Below are 23,706 nucleotides of genomic sequence, written 5' to 3'. Positions count from 1 at the left end.
TCAGCGTCTAGGTCACGATAGGCCACGCCCCCGATTTAGTTAGGCTACGCCCCCCACTTATTTGCCGGTAGGGATTGAAAAAATTAAGTTGAAAATTAACTTCTGTCAGCTGCAGGGGATTTCTCCCTGCAGCTCACACTCAGACAGCACAGTGCTGCTGTCTTAGACTGAGCTGTTCAAAAGGACACGCCCCTGATCCAGTTAGGATATGCCCCCTCCCATTCCTCAGGCGACAGGGACTGAAAAAATGAAGTTAAAAATCAACTTCTAGGTCCCGCTAAGCCATGCCCTGATCTAGTTAGGCCACGCCCCTCCCACTTCTCAGCCAAGAGGGATTGAGAAAATGAGGTTAAAAATCAACTTCTGTCAGCTGCAGGAGGGGTAGGGACAGTGACTTACTCCCTGCAGCTCACACTCAAGCAGTGATGCTGTCTTAGAGTGAGCTGTTCAAAAGGACATCCTTGTGTCCATCCAGGCCTTACGCCAGACGGAGTACAGGAAGTCTGAAAGCCGGACTGTCCGGCCTAAAACTGGACCTATAGCCATCCTAGGGGCAGACTGCTGTGGAGGTCACAGTTAAGGGGATGGTCCGCTATGGAGGTCAGTGTTAAGGGGCAGATTGCTGTAAAGGCCACTGTAAAGGGGGCGGGCCCCTGTGGAGGTCACTCTCAAGGGGGTGGTATGCTGTGAAAGTCACTGTTAAAGGGGAAGGCTGCTGTAAAGGTCAAAGATAAGGGGGTGGGCTGCTGTCGAGGTCCAATTTTAAGGGACGGGGCACTGTGGGGGGGTCAGTGTTAAGAGGTGGGGTGCTGTAGATGTCACTGTTATAGTGGTGTCACGGAACCATGAACCAGACGTACAACAAGAGATAAGTGAAAATAAGAAGGCTTTATTGAACATAAAGCTGTAAAGCAAAAGTCCAAACGAATGGTGAAACCGAAGCAGAGTCTTTGAGAGGCCAGAGATCAGGAACCAGAAGGGTAGTCAGACGAAGCCAGGATCAGGAACCAGCAGGGTAGTCAGACGAAGCCAGGATCAGGAACCAGCAGGGTAGTCAGACGAAGCCAGGATCAGGAACCAGAAGGGTAGTCAGACGAAGCCAGGATCAGGAACCAGAAGCAGCAGCAGTCTTAGAAGCATGTGAACACAGGAGGACCAAGCAAGGAACTGAAGCCACAGACCTCCTATATATATGAGCTAGGCATCCAGCTCCTCCCAGTGGGAAGGAGGAGCCGCAGGGTGGAAGGCTACAAGAAACCCAGAAACCAAGATGGCCGCCAGCACATGTCAAACGAAGGAGAACAGCAAGAAGGTAAGACCATGACAAGTGGATAATGTTGATATCTTTTAACGGCACACACAAACATTAAATGAAATAGATTAAATATCCTTCAGCTAATTATATATATATATATATATATATATATACAGTACAGACCAAAAGTTTGGACACACCTTCTCATTCAAAGAGTTTTCTTTATTTTCATGACTATGAAGGAATCAAAACTATGAATTAACACATGTGGAATTATATACATAACAAACAAGTGTGAAACAACTGAAAATATGTCATATTCTATTTTCTTCAAAGTAGCCACCTTTTGCTTTGATTACTGCTTTGCTCACTCTTGGCATTCTCTTGATGAGCTTCAAAGGGTAGTCCCCTGAAATGGTCTTCCAACAGTCTTGAAGGAGTTCCCAGAGATGCTTAGCACTTGTTGGCCCTTTTGCCTTCACTCTGCGGTCCAGCTCACCCCAAACCATCTCGATTGGGTTCAGGTCTGGTGACTGTGGAGGCCAGGTCATCTGGCGCAGCACCCCATCACTCTCCTTCATGGTCAAATAGCCCTTACTTTCAAAGTTTTCCCAATTTTTCGACTGACTGACTGACCTTCATTTCTTAAAGTAATGAAGGCTACTCGTTTTTCTTTACTTAGCTGCTTTTTTCTTGCCATAATACAAATTCTAACAGTCTATTCAGTAGGACTATCAGCTGTGTATCCACCTGACTTCTCCTCAACGCAACTGATGGTCCCAACCCCATTTATAAGGCAAGAAATCCCACTTATTAAACCTGACAGGGCACACCTGTGAAGTGAAAACCATTTCAGGGGACTACCTCTTGAAGCTCATCAAGAGAATGCCAAGAGTGTGCAAAGCAGTAATCAAGGCAAAAGGTGGCTACTTTGAAGAACCTAAAATATGACATATTTTCAGTTGTTTCACACTTGTTTGTTATGTATATAATTCCACATGTGTTAATTTATAGTTTTGATGCCTTCAGTGTGAATCTACAATTTTAGCACAGTTTCTATTTATTTATTTTTACAGCGTCATGAAAATAAAGAAAACTCTTTGAAAGAGAAGGTGTGTCCAAACTTTTGGTCTGTACTGTATATATATATATAGTAGGGGATCAGCTCTCTTTCGGGGGTCATTCTCACAGATATCTTCAGAACACCAAGTTTCAGATCCAAACACGGTGCTTTATTGTGGCACATCCGCATAAACATAAACAATAATACAAAATAATAAACACTCGCCCGGATGGGCTCTAACTAAACAAACAGATCCCTGACTCACCTAAGTCCCTGTTCACACCCTGTGAACACGTGCGGCTCTCTGAGCCAATGTCCCACAGCCTCCTGGCTGTACAGAGCACAGTACGCCCACTGTCTCCAGTCCAGTGTCTCTTGGGGAATCGTGGTCTCTCAGCCCTCCTGGCTTGGACCACAGTGACAGAGCCTCCAGGCCTCTGTCCACAGGTAACACACTCCCCCCTTGCTGACACCCTGGGAGGTGCTTTGTGCCAGCCTGATGGTGGAATAGGGGTGTTGACCGAACTATCCACCCCTTACTTGCCTCTACCCTGCGTGAGACCTGTCACTGTCTCACATACCCCCCCCCCTTTGTTCAAGCCCGTGAGGGTGAACACCTGCATAACCACGGGAGGCTGGTGAGAGGGCATCCACCTGGCCTGGACGTGGGGAACAGCCACCCACCCTGCTCTTTGGCTGCTCCCAATTAGTGTTGATCGCGAATATTCGAATTTTGAATTTTTATCGCAAATATTTCGAATATAGTGATATATATTCGTAATTTCAAATATTCAATTTTTTTTTTTATCAGTACACATGATCCCTCCCTGCTTCTAGCTTGTGGGCCAATGAGAAGGCTGCAGTATATTTGACTTTAGGAGTAGTGTTGTTTGCGAATTTTCAAATTTTTATTGCGATTTTTTTCAACTTACAACTATTAGACAAAGAAGATTATAGCACTATATTAGCTAAATTGCTCTATATTCTTTCTTTTTTTTTTCGAATATTTGCTATATTGCTATAACTTTGTTTTTTCGAATATTCGTAATATTCTAAAACAAGAATATATAGCAATATAGTGAATATTCGAAAAAAAAACGAATTTAGAGCAATTTAGCTAATATAGTGCTATAATCTTCTTTGTCTAATAGTTGTAATTTTTTTCTCATTTGAAGTTCAGATTGGAAAAAAATTTTAACTATAAAAAAAGATTATAGCACTATATTAGCTAAATTGCTCTAAATTAGTTTTTTTTCCGAATATTCACTATATTGCTATATATTTTTGTTTTAGAATATTACGAATATTCGAAAAAACAAAGTTATAGCAATATAGCAAATATTCGAAAAAAACTAATATAGAGCAATTTAGCTAATATAATGCTATAATCTTCTTTGTCTAATAGATGTAAGTTGAAAAAAATCGCAATAAAAATTTGCATTACTAAAATTCGCATGACGAAAATTCGCACATTACACGATCATTACCTTGCCGATTTTTCGAGTAAAAAAATCGTAGAATATAACGAATATTCGAATTTGCGAATATTCTACAAAATATTCGCGAAATATCGCAAATTTGAATATGACCCCTGCCGCTCATCACTACTCCCAATAAGAACCGGCCCAGATTGGCTTTACAGCCACACTAAGTAACACAGTGTCAGCGAGCACTAGCTGCAGCTGACACAGAAAATTACCGGTTCTTATTTCACCGAGGCCAGGAACATCGGAGACACGTACCTTCCCTTTGTTCTGCCAGACCCACGCCAGCAGACCTTGGTTTATCACCAAAACTAACATCTTGCCCAGTCTAAACTGCCTAAACCCCCATCTCATGGCCAGGTACTCTTTTTCTACTCTTTCGCGGGTGATAATGATGCGCTCTCGCACTCTTTGATCTCTCTCTCTTTTTTTATTCTCTGGCTCCCGCACATGTGCCTTATGTCCTTTCTTGGACTGCTGCAGCTCTTGACTGAACTGTTCCTAGTCATGGTCCTGTCCCGACACTTTCTCCTTTGCTTTGCAGGGCTCCTTCAGCAGAGCATGCCTGCCTCTGCTGGCTTCTTTTACGTGCATCTGGGTCAGTACTTCCTTCTTTCCAGCAGTAGTTACCCCAGCTATGGTGGCAGTTTCAGAGACCTCTGCTTTTTTTGTGGCTTTTTTCACTTTGGCTGCCGCTTCCCTTGTCTTAACTTTGGTCTCTGCAGCACCTGGGGACTTCATGTCAACCAACACATCGGCCTTAACTTCTTCAGCCTTTGTCTTCTCGGAGTCTCCAGTCTCTTTGAGAGCCTTCTCAGACATGGCACCATACGCTTGCCCTCTTAACCCCTCCCCCTCTTTCTCATCGAGGCAGGAGGCATCGGGGTCTTTAGCATACTCCTCGTCTTCTGGCGTTTTCTCCATAGGCTCACCCAGGACTCTGGTCTCCTTTTGGGGAGGAGTCAGGAGAGACAGCCCATCGTAATAGCCTGGATCCTCATCCCGCCAAAAATGAGCCCCTACATAAGAAAATCTCTCAAAAAATAAAAAAAACTATAGCTCTCAGAACATGGACACATTAAAACATAATTTTTTTGTTTCAAAAATGCTATTATTGTGTAAAACTTTAATAAATGAGAAAAAGTATACATATTAGGTATCGCCACGTCCGTAACAATCTGCTCTATAAAAATGTCACTTGACGGAACCCCTCAGATGAACGCTGTAAAAATAAATAAATAGAAACTGTGCTAAAACAACCAATTTTTTGGTCACCTTGCCCCATAAAGTGTTATAATGAATGATCAAAAAATCATATGTACCCAAAAATAGTACTAATAAAACTGGCACCTTATCCCCTAGTTTCCAAAATGGGGTCACTTCTTGGGAGTTTCTACTGTAAGGGTGCATCAGGGGGCTTCAAATGGGACATGGCATCTAAAAACCATGTGGAGTTCCTTTTCTTCTGCGCCCTGCCGTGTGCCCATACAGCAGTTTATGACCACATGTGGGGTGTTTCTGTAAACCGCAGAATCTGGGTAATAAATATTGAGTTTTGTTTGGCTGTTAACCATCGATGTGTTAAAGAAAAAAATTGATTTAATTGGGAAATCTGCCAAAAAAGTGAAATTTAAAAATTTGATCTCCATTTTCCTTTAATTCTTGTGGAACGCCTAAAGGGTTAACAAAGTTTGTAAAATCGGTTTTGAATACCTTGAGGGGTGTAGTTTCTACAATGGGGTCATTTATGGGGGTATTCACTATGTAGGCCCCACAAAGTGACTTCAGACCTGAACTGGTCCTTAAAAAGTGGGTTTTGGCAATTTTCTTAAAAATTTTAAGAATTGCTTCTAAACTTCTAAGCCTTCTAACGTCCTAAAAAAATAAAATGACATTTCCAAAATGATGCCAACATAAAGTAGACATATGGGGAATGTTAAATAATAAATATTTTATGAGGTATCACTTTCTGTTTTAAAAGCAGAGAAATTGAAATTTAGAAAATTGCGAATTTTTCAAATTTTGGGGTAAATTTGGGATTTTTTCATAAATAAAAGTGAAATATTTTGACTCAAATTTATGACTATCATGAAGTACAATGTGTCACGAGAAAACAATCTCTGAATGACTTGGATAAATAAAGGCGTTCCAAAGTTATTACCACATAAAGTGAGATATGTCAGTTTTGCAAAATTTGGCCTGGTCAGGAAGGGGGCAAATGGCCCAGATGGCAGGTGGTTAATAGGCTCTAACTTAGACTTCTCCAACTCATAGACGTTCTTCCCGACGTCATCCTTTGAGCTCACATGATCAGGGCCGTCTTTAATATTGATTGGACCCTGGGCAAAAATTTACTTGGGCCCCCTGTATCCCGCCTTCCCACACCTTAGCAGGCAATCACGCCCTCCACCACAACACACACACACAAAAAATCCACAAACCTGGTAGAGTCCAGTGAATGACTGTAAATACTTCCAGTTCTGAAGACTCCAGCGGCTCAGGATCAGTGCTCTGGGCAGCTGGGCTCAGGCTGGAGGTGGGCACCGCTCTGCAGGAAGGAGACCAGGGCTCGGCTCACCCTAGTGTTCCAGTGCACCCCAGCACCACACAGTATGCAGTATAGCACCCTATAGTATACAGCAACCCACAGTATGCAGTATAGCACCCTATAGTATACAGCACCACACAGTATGCAGTTTAGCACCCCACACTATACAGTACCCCACAGTATATAGTAGAGCAGTATAGCAGCCCACAGTATACAGCACCCCACAGTATGCAACACCTCACAGTATACAGCACCCCAAACAATACACGATACAGCCCCCCACACTATACAGTACAGCAGTAGAGCACTCCACACTATACCGCACCCTCAGTATACATTATACAGACCCCCACAGTATACAGTACAGCAGTATAGCCCCCCACACTATACAGTACCCCACAGTATATAGTAGAGCAGTATAGCAGCCCACAGTATACAGCAAACCAGAGTATACAACACCTCACAGTATACAGCACCCCAAACAATACACGATACAGTCCCCCACACTATACAGTACAGCAGTAGAGCACTCCACACTATACCGCACCCTCAGTATACATTATACAGACCCCCACAGTATACAGTACAGCAGTATAGCCCCCCCACACTATACAGGCCCCCCCACACTATACAGCCCCCCACAGTATACAGTTCCCCCCCCCACAGTATACAGCCCCCCCATAGTATACAGGCCCCCACACAGTACACAGCCCACCACACAGTATACAGCCCACCACACAGTATACAGTCCCACACAGTATACAGCCGACCACACAGTATACAGCCCCCCACACAGTATACAGCCCCCACACAGTATACAGCCCCCACACAGTATACAGCCCCCACACAGTATACAGTCCCACACAGTATACAGCCCCCAGACAGTATACATTCCCACACAGTATACAGCCGACCACACAGTATACAGCCCCCACAGTATACAGCCCACCACACAGTATACAGGCCCCCACACAGTATACAGCCCCCACAGAGTATACAGCCCCCACACAGTATACAGCCTCCACACAGTATACAACCCCCCCAACAGTATACAGCCCACCACACAGTATACAGCCACCCCCACAGTATACAGCCCCCACACAGTATACAGCCCCCCCACAGTATACAGGCCACCACACAGTATACAACCCACCACACAGTATACAGCCCACCACACAGTATACAGCCCACCACACAGTATACAGGCCCCCACACAGTATACAGCCCCCACACAGTATACAGCCCACCACACAGTATACAGGCCACCACACAGTATACAGCCCACCACACAGTATACAGGCCCCCACACAGTATACAGGCCCCCACACAGTATACAGCCCACCACACAGTATACAGCCCACCACACAGTATACAGTCCACCACACAGTATACAGCCCACCACACAGTATACAGCCCACCACACAGTATACAGCCCACCACACAGTATACAGCCCACAACACAGTATACAGGCCCCCACACAGTATACAGGCCCCCACACAGTATACAGGCCCCCACACAGTATACAGGCCCCCACTATACAGTAGTTTACAGTATATTAACATAACAGCCCCTGTCACCTTTTTCTGATGTAATCTTCACACAAAAAACTCCACAGTTAACTTCTGCAACACTCCACAGGACCTGTGATGACCTCATAGCCATGTGGCCAGTAATTGCTAGGTTACTGGTCACATGGTGATGATGTCATTAAGGTCCTAAATCACAACTTTAACACAGTACGATCATGATGCCTGGAATCCTGCTAGAGCTGACAGCCTGACACCCGGGGCAGTGGCTAGCAGGGCTCAAGAGGCAGCTGCCTTGGGCCCCCCAGGAGCAACTGGGCCCGAGGCAGCTGCCCTTTTTGCCCCTTGGTAAAGACGGCCCTGCACATGATCATCTATCTCAGCTCTGAGTTGCTTTTTCAGCCTCTCAAATTCAGCATGCTCCTCAAGTGCTTCTTCAAGGGCTCTAGCCAAGGAGAGGGCCTTGGACTCTTTCCCCTGAGCATCAGCCTCCGCTCGGTCACGTTCTTCGGCATACTGAGCCGATATGTATTTCTCTTCAGCCAGGAGCTGGCCAAACTTCTGTTCCTTCTTTATCGTATCTAGGGACCGTGTGAAGAGAGAGAAATCATCTTCCTGATTGCAGCTGTACTGACAGGTCAGGTCATCTACCGCTGCCTGAATATGGGTCTCAGACACTAGGATGGCGTCTCCCCACTCAACTCTAGTCACGTCAGGTACAATTATCGTCTGGTTGCTACCCGTACTTACGTCAATTTGGCAAGACCTCGACATGGCAGCCTCTCTCTCTAAGTTGCTATCGGCCACGTCACATGCGTCACTTATATTACTTGTGTCATCATTATCGGTTCTGACCTCTAGGGGCACCGATACGCTAATCCCCACATTGGACACTTCCCCAGCAACCAAAAAACCCTGTGGGTACTGCATATCCACATCTGGTACGTGTGGTACACCCTCTGGGCTCACCACATTAACCAGCATTTTTGTGTCACATATTTTTATCAGGAGGGGGCACTTCTCTCCTGATCACATCCTGAAAGGCAAAAGGCATGTCATCATCATATACTTCACATGATCTCCCATTTTCATTTTTCACTTCAACTACATCACTGTTTTCAATGGTCCTTTCCCTTACACGTTCACTTAAAGGGACAGGTACAAGTTCTGCAGGAGTTTTTGCACTCTCTGCAGAAGTGTCTCCATTACTCCACAACTCCCAGCATAAGGGAAAATTACACCCCAACACTCCCTCGTGCATGAGCGTATCTGTAACATCAAGTTCATAAGTCCCTGTTCTCATTGGAGTCTCACGCTCAGTGAAAATGAGCGGATAGTCCTTATCCGCACGACTGTCCAGCACCTTTATTATTTTACCAGTCTCAGGTTTCAATATTGTGCTACCTCTTACCCGGGCTAGCATGGGATCCCGGATCCTTGTCATCCCATGTCTAGCCTTGATTTCAGGCATTTTGGGTAACACAAGAACATTCTCCCCTGCAGATTCCTACGAGGGAGCAATCACAACAATCTTACCCGCCTGTTCAGACACTGGTTTTTCCATGTTATCACACATTTTCGCAATAGTTTCTTGCCTCCGCGACTTGTCACCTACCGGCCCGACAGGTATCAACTGCCGCAGGCTCACTGTCACTGGGTCTGCCACATAATCAATAACAGGAACAATCTTACCCAGCGATGTCACGGGTTCAGCAGTCCCGGGAGCCAAGGATACTCCAGCCGCAGAATATGAGCCACTTGCTCCGCTCCATAACTGCTGGACAGCCGCACGCTGTTGTGGTTGGTCGCCCTTAGCAACCGCCTCGCAGATCCTCAGCACATGCTTTCTAGGACTCTGTCTCCACTGGTAGGGAACACTCGACTTCCTGAGAGCTGAACCACTCTCCCCTCTTTATCTTCCCGACAGTTGCCCTTGGCAACGGCATATCTTTGCTTTTTCTCCGGTGTTCCAGGTACACTGCCGACCTCTTGGAACTTTGTGCAGGGTCCATACAGCGTTGAGGACCCTCTATTCAAGGCTAGCTGCAGCTGCGCCTCCAGAGCCTCTCGCTCAGCATCAAATTTCGCCAACTCACTTGGGGTACAACCCATTTGTTTGACCAGTTTTTCCTGCCGTTTAATCTCCCACGTCCGTCGGACGTATTCTTCCCCGAGACCCATGGCAACAAACAGTCTCGTAGCAGGAAAAACTTTCAGCAGCGAGTCCACTTTTGCTGGGCTACTGGCTCTTTAATTCACTGCAGTTTTACTTACACTACAGCAAAATAGTCCACAAAAGCATGAGCAGCACCTGCTCCACCGAACAAACAGGCTTCCGGCCCTTTAACTCCAGCACAGCAGGATTCAGAGAACCTGCTCTTTCTCATCGTTGCCCCTAGCAACCGACCGTTGCCTTTCTCTCATGGACAACTTGCCCGCATCCGACACCGATTGTTTGCTAAATATTGTCAATAGAATAAACTACAAATAAGAGATGAGCGAATGTTCCCTTGAATCAAATATGCTGCAATTGCCCCCAAAATTTAGTAAGTGTATTTTTAAAATATTTATAGTAGAGATGAGCAAATCGATTCTACCAATTTGCTAATCTCTACTACGAATATATTAAAAATTGGCAGATCAAAAACAGTGACAGATATTAAAAAAGTTGTCAGAAATCAGTGTCAGAGCAATATTAAGAACCTTTTACACAGGCCAACAATTGGGGCAATTGTCAGGTAAGAAGGAGTGATAATTGCCCAGTATAAATGTACTAGCATGCATTAGAAAAAAATCCTTGTTCATCTGGAGAAATCATTGCAGCTGGGAAAACCAAAATCGTTGGGCAGTGCAAACTGATCAGTTCTGTGATCTGCTGACAAGAAACAATCATTCCCTATGGAAACAATAGACCACACTTGAATAACATCATCAATTCAGTCATTGTGCATCTGCATGAACAATACAGGCCTAATTTCATCTTCATGGATGACAATGCGCCAGCTCATAGAGGTTGCATAATTAAGGAACTGCTGCTGGAGACTAGGGAGTGGCCTGCACTTAAACGGAGTGGCCTGCACTTTCTACAGACCTGAATCCCATTGAAAAAATATGGGATCAGCGGAGTTGCCGTTTAAAGGCTCGTAACTCTGTAACCCAGAACCTCAATGACCTGAGGGCCACCCTTCAAGAAGAGTGGGATGCCATGCCTCAGCAGGCAATAAGTCAACTTGTGAACAGCATGCAACTTCGTTGTCAAGCTGTAATTGATGCTCAAGGCCACTTGACAAGTTTTTGTTGGCTTTTGTTTTAATAAATAGTTTGAGATGAGGAAATCATCATTGTTGCTTCTACTTAAATGCCCTACTTTCATGATTCATCACTGTAGCATGAACTTTTTATGTTTTCCATAAATTTCACCCGAAAGCCAAATATCCCTAACGCTTTGTGAATAGTGTATACCTGATTACTGCAGCAATTCTAAAGGTGTGTATATTAAGGTGAAATAGAGTGTCAAGCCTCAATCGCCCATTTATGTCTATTCAGTTTCCACACTGCTGCAATTAAAAACATGTTTTGGGGGGTCAATTTAATTAAGTAGAATATATATGTGATTGCTGCATCAATATCAACATTTTTAGACTCCTCCAGCTGATTCGGATGAAAAGACCTCACCTTGCTCACAGTTCCCCATCTTGCCACTGTTACTGTCTGTCTGCCTACCACTACATTCTGTACAGCTGTTGCCGCGGCCTGCATCATGCCATTAAATGCCACTTTCAAACCATCACATTCTGTATGGCTGCTGCCTCTACCTCTATCATACCATCAATACCATCATGCCACTGCTGCGGCCTGCCAACCATCATCTTCCATAAGGCTGCTGCTCTTTCCATCATGGTGCTGCCTTTCTGCCAACAAGTACTATGTGGCTGCTGCTGCAGCTGCCACTGCCTCAGCAGCTGCTGCTCCTCCTCACTGTTAATCCCCTACTACCCCCACCGTGAACACAAAGCATCTGTCACCACTATCACTACTACCACTATTACTACTACAACCCATAGACAGCCTTGTATGTTCTATGCTATACTGGTCCTGCTTCTGCCACTATTGTGGCTTCATGCCACTATGTCTGTACTGTACCCTTTCCACATGCACCCTGCACTGCTACTGCTCCCAGTTAAAAGGGATAATTTTTTTAGGTTCATTCACAAGCCATTTTGATTCTGACAATCAACACTTATGCATGTCATATGAGCAGACATTCTGAAGGGCATAATTTTTGGTTGCTTGGTCCCCCAAGCCACTTTTGTTTATCCCATAACACCTTGTGTGTTTACACATCATCTGCCCCCATAAGCAGCGATGGACTGGCCATCGGGAGTACCGGGAGAATCCCGGTGGGCCGATCGAATTATGGGCCGGCCAGGGCCGCCATCAGGGGGGTAAAGCCAGTGGCGTACCAAGGGGGGGGGCGGGGGGGGCGGCCCGCCCCGGGTGCCACTCACAAGGGGGGTGCCAGCCGCGACTGAGGATAAAAAAAAAAAAAAAAAATGTGGCGAGTGGGCCGGCCCAGGCGTGGCGCTGTGATAGGGGCAGGGCTCCAGATGGTCTCTCCCTCCCCCTGTGCTGCTGCCGCCGCGGCCAATAAGAAGAGGGACAGGGCCGGGGGAGGGGCTGTGGCCACTGCGCCACCAATGAAGATTACTGAGCTGTTAATACAAATACAGGAGGCGGGTGCTATGTGATTCCAGCACCCGCCTCCTGTATTTGTATTAACAGCTCAGTTATCTTCAGAGTGCCCCCCCCCCCCAGTATAATAAACATTGAGTGCGCGCCCCCCCCCAGTATAATAAACATTGATTGCGGCGCCCCCCCCACCAGTATAATAAACATTGAGTGCGCCCCCCCCCAGTATAATAAACATTGATGGCGCCCCCCCCCCCCCCCAGTATAATAAACATTGGTGGGCAGTGGCAATGAGGGTTAAAAAATAAAAAATTAACTCACCTCCTCCAATTGATCGCGTAGCTGCTGCCGGTCTCCTTGTAATTTCTTCAGGACCTGTGGTGACGTCACTGAGCTCCAGCCTCTATCACATGGTCCATTACCATGGTGATGGATCATGTGATGAGCTCAGTGACATCACCACAGGTCCTGCGTCCTGAAGAAAGTACATGAGACCGGCTGCTACGCGATCAATTGGAGGAGGTGAGTTAATTTTTATTTATTTTTTTAACCCTCATTGGCACTGCCCACCAATGTTTATTATGTTGGGGGGGGGGGCGCACTATGCCACCAATGTTTATTATACTGGGGGGGGGCACTGCACCACCAATGTTTATTATGCTAGGGAGGGGGGGCGCACTGCCCACCAATGTTTATTATGCTAGGGAGGGGGGGCGCACTGCCCACCAATGTTTATTATGCTGGGGGGGGGCACACTGCGCCACCAATGTTTATTATACTGGGGTGTTGGGGGGGGGGGCGCACTGCACCACCAATGTTTATATGTTTATTATGCTAGGGAGGGGGGGGCGCACTGCCCACCAATGTTTATTATGTTGGGGGGGCACACTGCGCCACCAATGTTTATTATACTAGGGTGTTGGGGGTGCAGGTTTTTATTTTATTAAGGAAGGGTTAAGGGGTCTATTAAGGGGGGTTAAGGGTGTGTGCAGAGGTTTATTTTATTAAGGGGTTTTATTTTTATTTATAAATATTATTGAAAACATTGAAAAAAGTTTGTGCATGTTTTCTTAACTTTCTTGGGGGGGGGGTTCAAACAAAGGGTTCGCCCCGGGTGCCAAATGCTCTAGGTACGCCCCTGGGTAAAGCCGATACCCCAGTAAGGGGCCCGGACCCCGGGGGGGCCCGGCCGGTCCCGAGCCATTTTAATTTTTTTGCTGTCAGTGTGTTAACTTTAAAATCAGCGCTCATCTCTTTACTATCTTACACTGACTCAGCTCCAGTAACAGCAGGCAGTGTGGGGGCGGCGCTCACTCACTGACGTCACACGCCTGCTCCTCCCACTAGGCGGCGCAGGCGCGTGACGTCAGTGAGTGAGCGCTGCCGCCCGCACTTGTTACTGGAGGCTGGAGGGAGCTGAATGTAAGGTAGTAAAGAGATGAGCGCTGTGTTAAAATTAAAGTTACTGTCTGCAGCCTGCAGGATACCGATTTATTAATGTATACTACTGTGAGTGGCGGGGAGGGGGATCTATGGATGACGGCACTGTTATAGGGAGGGGGATCCGTGGATGGCACTGTTATGGGGGGGGGGGTCTGTCATGTGGATGACACTTATGGGGGGGGGTCTGTGGATGACACTTATGGGGGGGATCTGTGGATGGCACCATTATGGAGGGGGATCTGTGGATGACACTGTTATGGAGGGGGATCTGTGGATGACACTTATGGAGGGGGATCTGTGGATGACACTGTTATGGAGGGGGATCTGTGGATGGCACCGTTATGGAAGGGGATCTGTGGATGGCACCGTTATGGAGGGGGATCTGTGGATGGCACCGTTATGGGGAATCTGTGGATGATACATACCGTATATAACATCTTATGCTATATGTGTCATCCACAGATCCACCCCATGACAATGTCATCCACAGATCCCCCTCCATAACAGTGTTCTGTGGATGACACTATTATGGGGGGGATCTGTGGATGACACTATTATGGGGGGGGATCTGTGGATGACACTGTTATGGGGGGGATCTGTGGATGACACTGTTATGGGGGATCTGTGGATGACACTGTTATGGGGGATCTGTGGATGACACTGTTATGGGGGGATCTGTGGATGACACTATTATGGGGGGATCTGTGGATGACTGTTATGGGGGGGATCTGTGGATGGCACTGTTATGGAGGGGATCTGTGAATGGCACTGTTATGGAGGGGTATCTGTGGATGACACATAGCATAAGATGCTATATACGGTATGTGTCATCCACAGATCCCCCTCTATAACAGTGCCATCCACAGATCCCCCCATAACAGTGCCATCCACAGATCCCCTCCATAACAGTGCCATCCACAGATCCTCTCCATAACAGTGCCATCCACAGATCCCCTCCATAACAGTGCCATCCACAGATCCCCTCCATAACAGTGCCATCCACAGATCCCCTCCATAACAGTGCCATCCACAGATCCCCTCCATAAAAGTGCCATTCACAGATCCCCTCCATAACAGCGCCATTCACATGTTTTTTTTTGAGTGTGTTTGGGAAAAATAAAGTGGGCCGGTCTGGCTGAAGTCCAGGGCCACTTTATTGTCCCAGTCCATCCCTGCCCATAAGGGACAATTTTTGGAAGCTTTGGAATAGGAAAAAGCATGACACATGTGTCGGCGCAGTGTATTTTTAAACATGCTGTATGTTAACACCATGAAATGTTTACTCACAGTTTTGTAGGTCAGTGTGACTCAGACATAATTTACTATTGGTGTCATTGAGTTCCAGAGATTGGGAAGGAGGGGGAAAATCATAAAAAAAAAAAAAAAGTTTTCCTAAAAATTATGTGTCCTATGAGGCTAAACGGGGTTGAATAGTCAAATTTCAGGACAATTGGAGCAACTTCGATTCGGCCTGAACCAATTCAGGTGAAAACTGAACTTTTTCAAAAATTTGGTGAACCGGAAGCTAAATTAATCTTGACTGGTTCACTCATCTCGAATACACATGATATATTACAGTATAATAACGTAATACAGATACTCACATATTATATAAGCAAGGTCTACATCACGGCAGGATCCTATATTCCATGGAGATGATGAACATTCCCATAACAGTTTACTATGCTTGGTGCAGTCAATATGATCCACCCAGAAGGGTCTTCTTCTAATACTTCTAATACCATATCTTGCATCCACTTGTCCTTTTAAACCACAGTTCAGATGTTTGCAGATAACAGAGACTGACAAAACTGGCATAACATTATTACACACTGATCTCCAACTTCCATTATAATAAACTTCCAGCCAACCTTCACATTCATGTTTTCCTTTAACCAAGCGGATATCCAAGAATTCTGCAAGACATATACAGTATGTTTGCTTATACGAGAACACGGTATGTGAATTTTTTCCGATTCTGAACTCCTCGGAATTCGTGCAAAATAAGAGGGTTTAAAAACTCCCAACTTTTCTCCATAATGTTGGCTCTGAACTGAGTACTACTGTGTATTAATATTGCAGCAGCATTCTTGTCTAGTATGTGCAACGTGCCATCCCCAGGGCCGATCGGGTCCAAGTGTTCAGGAATGCCGAGTGGTGATGCAGCCTGAATAGTTTGTGTGCCACAGTGCTCCTACCTAGATACAGTCGCTCCCCAGGGTTAGGCTTCATAGCATTTAAAGAAGAGAGTTGTAGTTGGCGGAGAATAAGCCAAGTCCAGACTTGGTAAATTTCAATAGGTTTTACATGAATAAACTTGCATCTAAAAAATATTTGATCTGTCTCTGGCTCCAGCAGGTTTTGGGGTAGACTGGAAGGTGAACCTAAATACTTGGCTTTATATCTCTGCTGTGCTAATCTCTGGCTTCAGTCTGGTTATAGGACATTATAACAGTTCTAGGACCTTTTGAGTGGGGTGCCTTTTACTGTTGACCCTCTCGCAATACTCAGTCCTTGAACTGCAAGGAGTCTTGGTGCTCTACAAGCTGCTTCCCAGGGTTTCTGCTGCAGGGGGGCTCCCCTCACTGTGCCTTTTTGTCTCATCTCCTTCCAACTCTCAATTCCACTATTGACTGACTATAGCCAACTTCTGCCCAAAATGGGGGAGAATAAAATGATAAGTTTCATTCTATCTAAAGGTACTCTGCCAGACACACTGTCACCTGCTGGAAAACCAGGCACATTATATGTAATAATAGTTGCATAGCAATATTATTAAGGCAGAGTATCAGTGGACCTGGAATTGAACACACACATGAAATTATTAGGAATGGTAGTGCCCGCTCTAGGGGCTACATATGTATGGTTGTCACTTCTAGCATTAGCTATGTGATATATATAGGAATGCCTTGGCTACAGAAAAAAGCTGTGATCTCATATATGGACTTGGAATGTATTAATGAATATACACTCACCTAAAGAATTATTAGGAACACCATACTAATACGGTGTTGGACCCCCTTTTGCCTTCAGAACTGCCTTAATTCTACGTGGCATTGATTCCACAAGGTGCTGATAGCATTCTTTAGAAATGTTGGCCCATATTGATAGGATAGCATCTTGCAGTTGATGGAGATTTGAGGGATGCACATCCAGGGCACGAAGCTCCCGTTCCACCACATCCCAAAGATGCTCTATTGGGTTGAGATCTGGTGACTGTGGGGGCCATTTTAGTACAGTGAACTCATTGTCATGTTCAAGAAACCAATTTGAAATGATTCGAGCTTTGTGACATGGTGCATTATCCTGCTGGAAGTAGCCATCAGAGGATGGATACATGTTCTCATTCTGTTTACGCCAAATTCAGACTCTACCATTTGAATGTCTCAACAGAAATCGAGACTCATCAGACCAGGCAACATTTTTCCAGTCTTCAACAGTCCAATTTTGGTGAGCTCGTGCAAATTGTAGCCTCTTTTTCCTATTTGTAGTGGAGATGAGTGGTACCTGGTGGGGTCTTCTGCTGTTTTAGCCCATCCGCCTCAAGGTTGTGCATGTTGTGGCTTCACAAATGCTTTGCTGCATACCTCGGTTGTAACGAGTGGTTATTTCAGTCAACGTTGCTCTTCTATCAGCTTGAATCAGTCGGCCCATTCTCCTCTGACCTCTAGCATCCACAAGGCATTTTTGCCCACAGGACTGCCGCATACTGGATGTTTTTCCCTTTTCACACCATTCTTTGTAAACCCTAGAAATGGTTGTGCGTGAAAATCCCAGTAACTGAGCAGATTGTGAAATACTCAGACCGGCCCATCTGGCACCAACAACCATGCCACGCTCAAAATTGCTTAAATCACCTTTCTTTCCCATTCTGACATTCAGTTTGGAGTTCAGGAGATTGTCTTGACCAGGACCACCCCCCTAAATGCATTGAAGCAACTGCCATGTGATTGGTAGACTAGATAATTGCATTAATGAGAAATAGAACAGGTGTTCCTAATAATTCTTTAGGTGAGTGTATATTGCATATTGTTTTAATGTTTTTTGTCACGTTTTATGGTGTCTGTTTATTTGTAAAGGATGTTCCCGTGACAGGTGGCAGGAGATCTGGCAACACGTGGTTTGATCTAAGGATCAATTGGTGTCTGTGTTGTTTCTGGTAGTGGCCACACCCCTTGCTTCCAGGTGTTGCTTATGTGGTCATTTCACCTTCCTTATTTATAGCTGCTTCTCCCACCTTGCAGTGCGGTTTATAGCTTAAGCTTCATTTGTGGTTTGCTGGTGTGTGGATCTCGGCAGAGTTCCTGGTGCTTGCTTTGCCTCATTGAAGTTAAAGAGGACCTTTCACCGATTATTACACTATGAACTAACTATACAGACATGTAGAGCGGCGCCCGGGGATCTCACTGCACTTACTATTATCCCTGGGCGCCGCTCCGTTCTCCCGCTATGCCCTCCGGTATCTCCGTTCCCTAAGTTATGGTATGCGGAGTCTGCCCTTGTTCTTCTGTAGCGCTGGCCAATCGCATTGCAGAGCTCACAGCCTGGGAGAAAATAACCTCTACTAATAACTAATAACGCCTACCATAACTTAGTGACTGTAATCTCCGCCTACTATAACTTAGTGTCTTTTTCTTTCCCTTTTGCACTTTGGGTCCTGCGTGTTGCTTTTCCCTATTGTTTGGATTAGGCCTGTAGGAGACTCCTGTTTGTCCTTCCTTTTGGAGGAACAGGTAGTCTTGTCCCTGTCATTAGTATCAGGGTCCTTTAGGGCTTGATAGGACTCCAGGTATTCCTGCGTATGAACACACCTACCTCTTGGGTCTGTTCATACTGGAATTAAGTCAAGATTTTGGTTAGGGTGTTACCAGGGCCGTCTTTAACCCCTTAAGGACGCAGGGCGTATCGGTACGCCCTATTTCCCGAGTCCTTAAGGACTCAGGGCGTACCGGTACGTCCTAACTTGAACTCAGTATTCCGGCGCCCGAGGGGTTAAACGGAACGGGATTTCGGCTGAAATCCTTCAGCCGGCATCCTGTGACAACGCCAGGGGGGGTCATGTGACCCCCCCGTGTCGGCGATCGCAGCAAACCGCAGGTCAATTCAGACCTGCGGTTTGCTGCGCTTTTTGCAGTTTCTGATGCAAAAACTTTTGAGTGCCTATAATCAATATTTTTCACCCCGCACCACCCGCCGGCATAAAATCGTGCAGGGGTGCAGGGGGGGGGGTGTCGCATGCGGTGGGGGCGGTGCGGGAGGCGGGCGGTGCGGCAGGCGGGATCGCGATCCCCCGCCCGCCTCCCCATGAATGATCGTTGGCTTCTAGTGGTTATACCAGGGTGCCAGCACATTGCTAGCACCCTGGTATAAACGGCTGACATCTGTGCAGATGTCAGCCGTTTAACCCTTTCCATACCGCGGTCCGTACGGACCGCTGTATGGAAAAAGTTAACTGTCGTCGGTCAGGGAGCTCCCTCCCTCTCCATCGGGGGGCTGCTGTGCCTTTGCAGCCCCCCGATGGAGAGGGAGAGAGCCCCCCTCAGCCCTGTGCTTACCCTTCCCCGTCTGCGAAGTTCTGAGCAGACGGGGAGGGTTCCCATGGCAACAGGACGCCTGCTCAGGCGTCCTGCTGTCCTTGGTGCTGAACAGATCTATGCTGAAAGCATAGATCTGTTCAGTGTAAGTAAAATACAGTACAGAACAATATATATTGTCCTGTACTGTATTATACAGACATCAGACCCACTGGATCTTCAAGAACCAAGTGGGTCTGGGTCAAAAAAAAAGTTAAAAAAAGTGAAAAAAGTTAAGATAAAAAAAAAACATTCATCACTGAATAAAAATAAAAAAAATAAAATACACTACACATATTAGGTATCGCCGCGTCCGTAACGACCTGATCTATAAAACGGTCATGTTACTTTCCCCGCACGGTGAACACCATAAAAATAAAAAAATAAAAACTATGAGAAAATTGAAATTTTGCCCACCTTACTTCCCAAAAAAGGTAATAAAAGTGATCAAAAAAGTCACATGTACGCCAAAATAGTACCAATCAAACCGTCATCTCATCCCGCAAAAATCATACCTTACCCAAGATAATCGCCCAAAAACTGAAAAAACTATGGCTCTCAGACTAAAGAAACACTAAAACATGATTTTTTTTGTTTCAAAAATGAAATCATTGTGTAAAACTTACATAAATAAAAATAAAGTATACATATTAGGTATCGCCGCGTCCGTATCGACCGGCTCTATAAGAATATCACATGATCTAACCCCTCAGGTGACCACCGTAAAAAATAAAAAATAAAAACGGTGTAAAAAAAGCCATTTTTTGTCATCTTATAGTCACAAAAAGTGTAATAATAAGCGATCAAAAAGTCATATGCACCCCAAAATAGTGCCAATTAAACCGTCATCTCATCCCGCAAAAAATGAGACCCTACTCAAGATAATCGCCCAAAAACTGAAAAAACTATGGCTCTTAGACTATGGAGACACTAAAACTTTTTTTGGTTTTAAAAATGAAGTTATTGTATAAAACTTACATAAATAAAAAAAAGGTATACATATTAGGTATCACCGCGTCCGTGACAACCTGCTCTATAAAATTACCACATGATCTAACCTGTCAGATGAATGTTGTAAATAACAAAAAAAAAAAAAAAACGTGCCAAAAAAGCTATTTCTTGTTACCTTGCCGCACAAAAAGTGTAATATAGAGCAACCAAAAATCATATGTACCCTAAACTAGTACCAACAAAGCTGCCACCTTATTCCGTACTTTCTAAAATGGGGTCACTTTTTTGGAGTTTCTACTCTAGGGGTGCATCAGGGGGGCTTCAAATGGGACATGGTGTCAAAAAAAACCAGTCCAGCAAAACCTGCCTTCCAAAAACCGTATGGCATTCCTTTCCTTCTGCGCCCTGCCGTGTGCCCGTACAGCGGTTTACGACCACATATGGGGTGTTTCTGTAAACTACAGAATAAGGGCCATAAATAATGAGTTTTGTTTGGCTGTTAACCCTTGCTTTGTTACTGGAAAAAAAATATTAAAATGGAAAATCTGCCAAAAAAGTGAAATTTTGAAATTGTATCTCTATTTTCCATTAAATCTTGTGCAACACCTAAAGGGTTAACAAAGTTTGTAAAATCAGTTTTGAATACCTTAAGGGGTGTAGTTTCTTAGATGGGGTCACTTTTATGGAGTTTCTACTCCAGGGGTGCATCAGGGGGGCTTCAAATGGGACATGGTGTCAAAAAAACAGTCCAGCAAAATCTGGCTTCCAAAAACCATACGGCGCACCTATCACTCTACGCCCCGCTGTGTGGCCGTACAGTAGTTTACGGCCACATATGGGGTGTTTCTGTAAACGGCAGAGTCAGGGCAATAAAGATACAGTCTTGTTTGGCTGTTAACCCTTGCTTTGTTAGTGGAAAAAATGGGTTAAAATGGAAAATTAGGCAAAAAAATGAAATTCTCAAATTTCATCCCCATTTGCCAATAACTCTTGTGCAACACCTAAAGGGTTAACAAAGTTTGTAAAATCAGTTTTGAATACCTTGAGGGGTGTAGTTTCTTAGATGGGGTCACTTTTATGGAGTTTCTACTCTAGGGGTGCATCAGGGGGCTTCAAATGGGACATGGTGTCAAAAAAACAGTCCAGCAAAATCAGCCCTCCAAAAACCAAACGGCGCACCTTTCACTCTACGCCCTACTGTGTGCCCGTACAGTAGTTTACGGCCACATATGGGGTGTTTCTGTAAACGGCAGAGTCAGGGCAATAAAGATACAGTCTTGTTTAGCTGTTAACCCTTGCTTTGTTAGTGGAAAAAATGGGTTAAAATGGAAAATTAGGCAAAAAAATGAAATTCTCAAATTTCATCCCCATTTGCCAATAACTCTTGTGCAATACCTAAAGGGTTAACGAAGCTTGTAAAATCAGTTTTGAATACCTTCTGGGGTGTAGTTTATAGAATGGGGTCATTTTTGGGCGGTTTCTATTATGTAAGCCTCGCAAAGTGACTTCAGACCTGTAGTGGTCCCTAAAAATTTGGTTTTTGTAAATTTCTGAAAACTTTCAAGATTTGCTTCTAAACTTCTAAGCCTTATAACATCCCCAAAAAATAAAATATCAATCCCAAAATGCTACAAACATGAAGTAGACATATGGGGAATGTAAAGTCATCAAAATTTTTGGGGGTATTACTATGTATTACAGAAGCAGAGAAACTGAAACTTTGAAATTTGCAAATTTTTCAAAATTTTTGGTAAATATGGTATTTTTTTATGCAAAAAAATTTACTTTTTTGACCCAATTTTAGCAGTGTCATGAAGTACAATATGTGACGAAAAAACAATCTCAGAACGGCCTGGATAAGTCAAAGCGTTTTAAAGTTATCAGCACTTAAAGTGACACTGGTCAGATTTGCAAAAAATGGCCAAGTCCTTAAGGTGAAATAGGGCTGAGTCCTTAAGGGGTTAATATTGATTGGACCCTGGGCAAAAATTTACTTGGGCCCCCTGGATCCCGCCTTCCCACACCTTAGGCAATCACGCCCTCCACCACAACACACACACAAAAAATCCACACATCTGGTAGAGTACAGTGAATGACTGTAAATACTTCCAGTTCTGAGGACTCTAGCGGCTCAGGGTCAGTGCTCTGGGCAGCTGGGCTCAGGCTGGAGGTGGGCACCGCTCTCCAGGAAGGAGACCAGGGCTCGGCTCACCCTAGTGTTACAGTGCACCCCCAGCACCCCACAGTATGCAGTATAGCACCCTATAGTATACAGCACCACACAGTATGCAGTATAGCACCCCACACTATACAGTACCCCACAGTATATAGTAGAGCAGTATAGCACCCCACACTATACAGTACCCCACAGTATATAGTAGAGCAGTATAGCACCCCACACTATACAGTACCCCACAGTATATAGTAGAGCAGTATAGCACCCCACACTATACAGTACCCCACAGTATATAGTAGAGCAGTATAGCAGCCCACAGTATACAGCACCTCACAGTATACAACACCTCACTGTATACAGCACCCCAAACTATACACGATACAGCCCCCCACACTATACAGTACAGCAGTATAGCACTCCACACTATACCGCACCCACAGTATACAGACCCCCACAGTATACAGTACAGCAGTATAGCCCCCCACACTATACAGGCCCCCCACTATACAGGCCCCCCCACACTATACAGGCCCCCACAGTATACAGGCCCCCACACAGTATACAGGCCCCCACACAGTATACAGCCCCCCCACACTATACAGGCCCCCCCAGTATACAGGCCCCCTCACAGTATACAGCCCCCACACAGTATACAGCCCCCACACAGTATACAACCCCCACACAGTATACAACCCCCACACAATATACAGCCCCCCCACAGTATACAGGCCCCCACACAGTATACAGCCCCCCCACAGTATACAGGCCCCCACACAGTATACAGCCCCCCCCCCCCCCACAGTATACAGGCCCCCACACAGTATACAGCCCACCACAGTATACAGCCCCCCCACAGTATACAGGCCCCCACACAGTATACAGCCCACCACACAGTATACAGCCCCCCCCACACAGTATACAGGCCCCCACACAGTATACAGCCCAGCACACAGTATACAGCCCACCACACAGTATACAGGACCCCACACAGTATACA

The 23,706-nt window shown here is 45.4% G+C and overlaps 2 protein-coding genes across 3 annotated transcripts in view; both read right to left on the bottom strand.

Moving 5' to 3' along the window:
* Positions 1-23,706, bottom strand: part of LOC120981622 (NACHT, LRR and PYD domains-containing protein 3-like) — a 3,400,916-nt gene that overhangs the window by 1,579,600 nt on the left and 1,797,610 nt on the right. The gene's annotated exons all lie outside the window — the stretch shown is intronic.
* LOC120981621 (antigen WC1.1-like) overlaps positions 1-23,706 on the bottom strand; it is a 214,842-nt gene that overhangs the window by 75,668 nt on the left and 115,468 nt on the right. For both annotated transcript variants that reach the window (XM_040411189.1, XM_040411190.1), the window contains one exon: positions 15,614-15,925. In XM_040411189.1, the coding sequence (XP_040267123.1) occupies positions 15,614-15,925 (312 nt within the window). The remainder of the gene's footprint in view (positions 1-15,613; positions 15,926-23,706) is intronic.

The sequence above is a fragment of the Bufo bufo genome, chromosome 11 (genome assembly GCF_905171765.1).
Source record: "Bufo bufo chromosome 11, aBufBuf1.1, whole genome shotgun sequence".
Taxonomy (NCBI): domain Eukaryota; kingdom Metazoa; phylum Chordata; class Amphibia; order Anura; family Bufonidae; genus Bufo; species Bufo bufo.
This window is presented reverse-complemented; position numbering and strand designations above follow the sequence as displayed.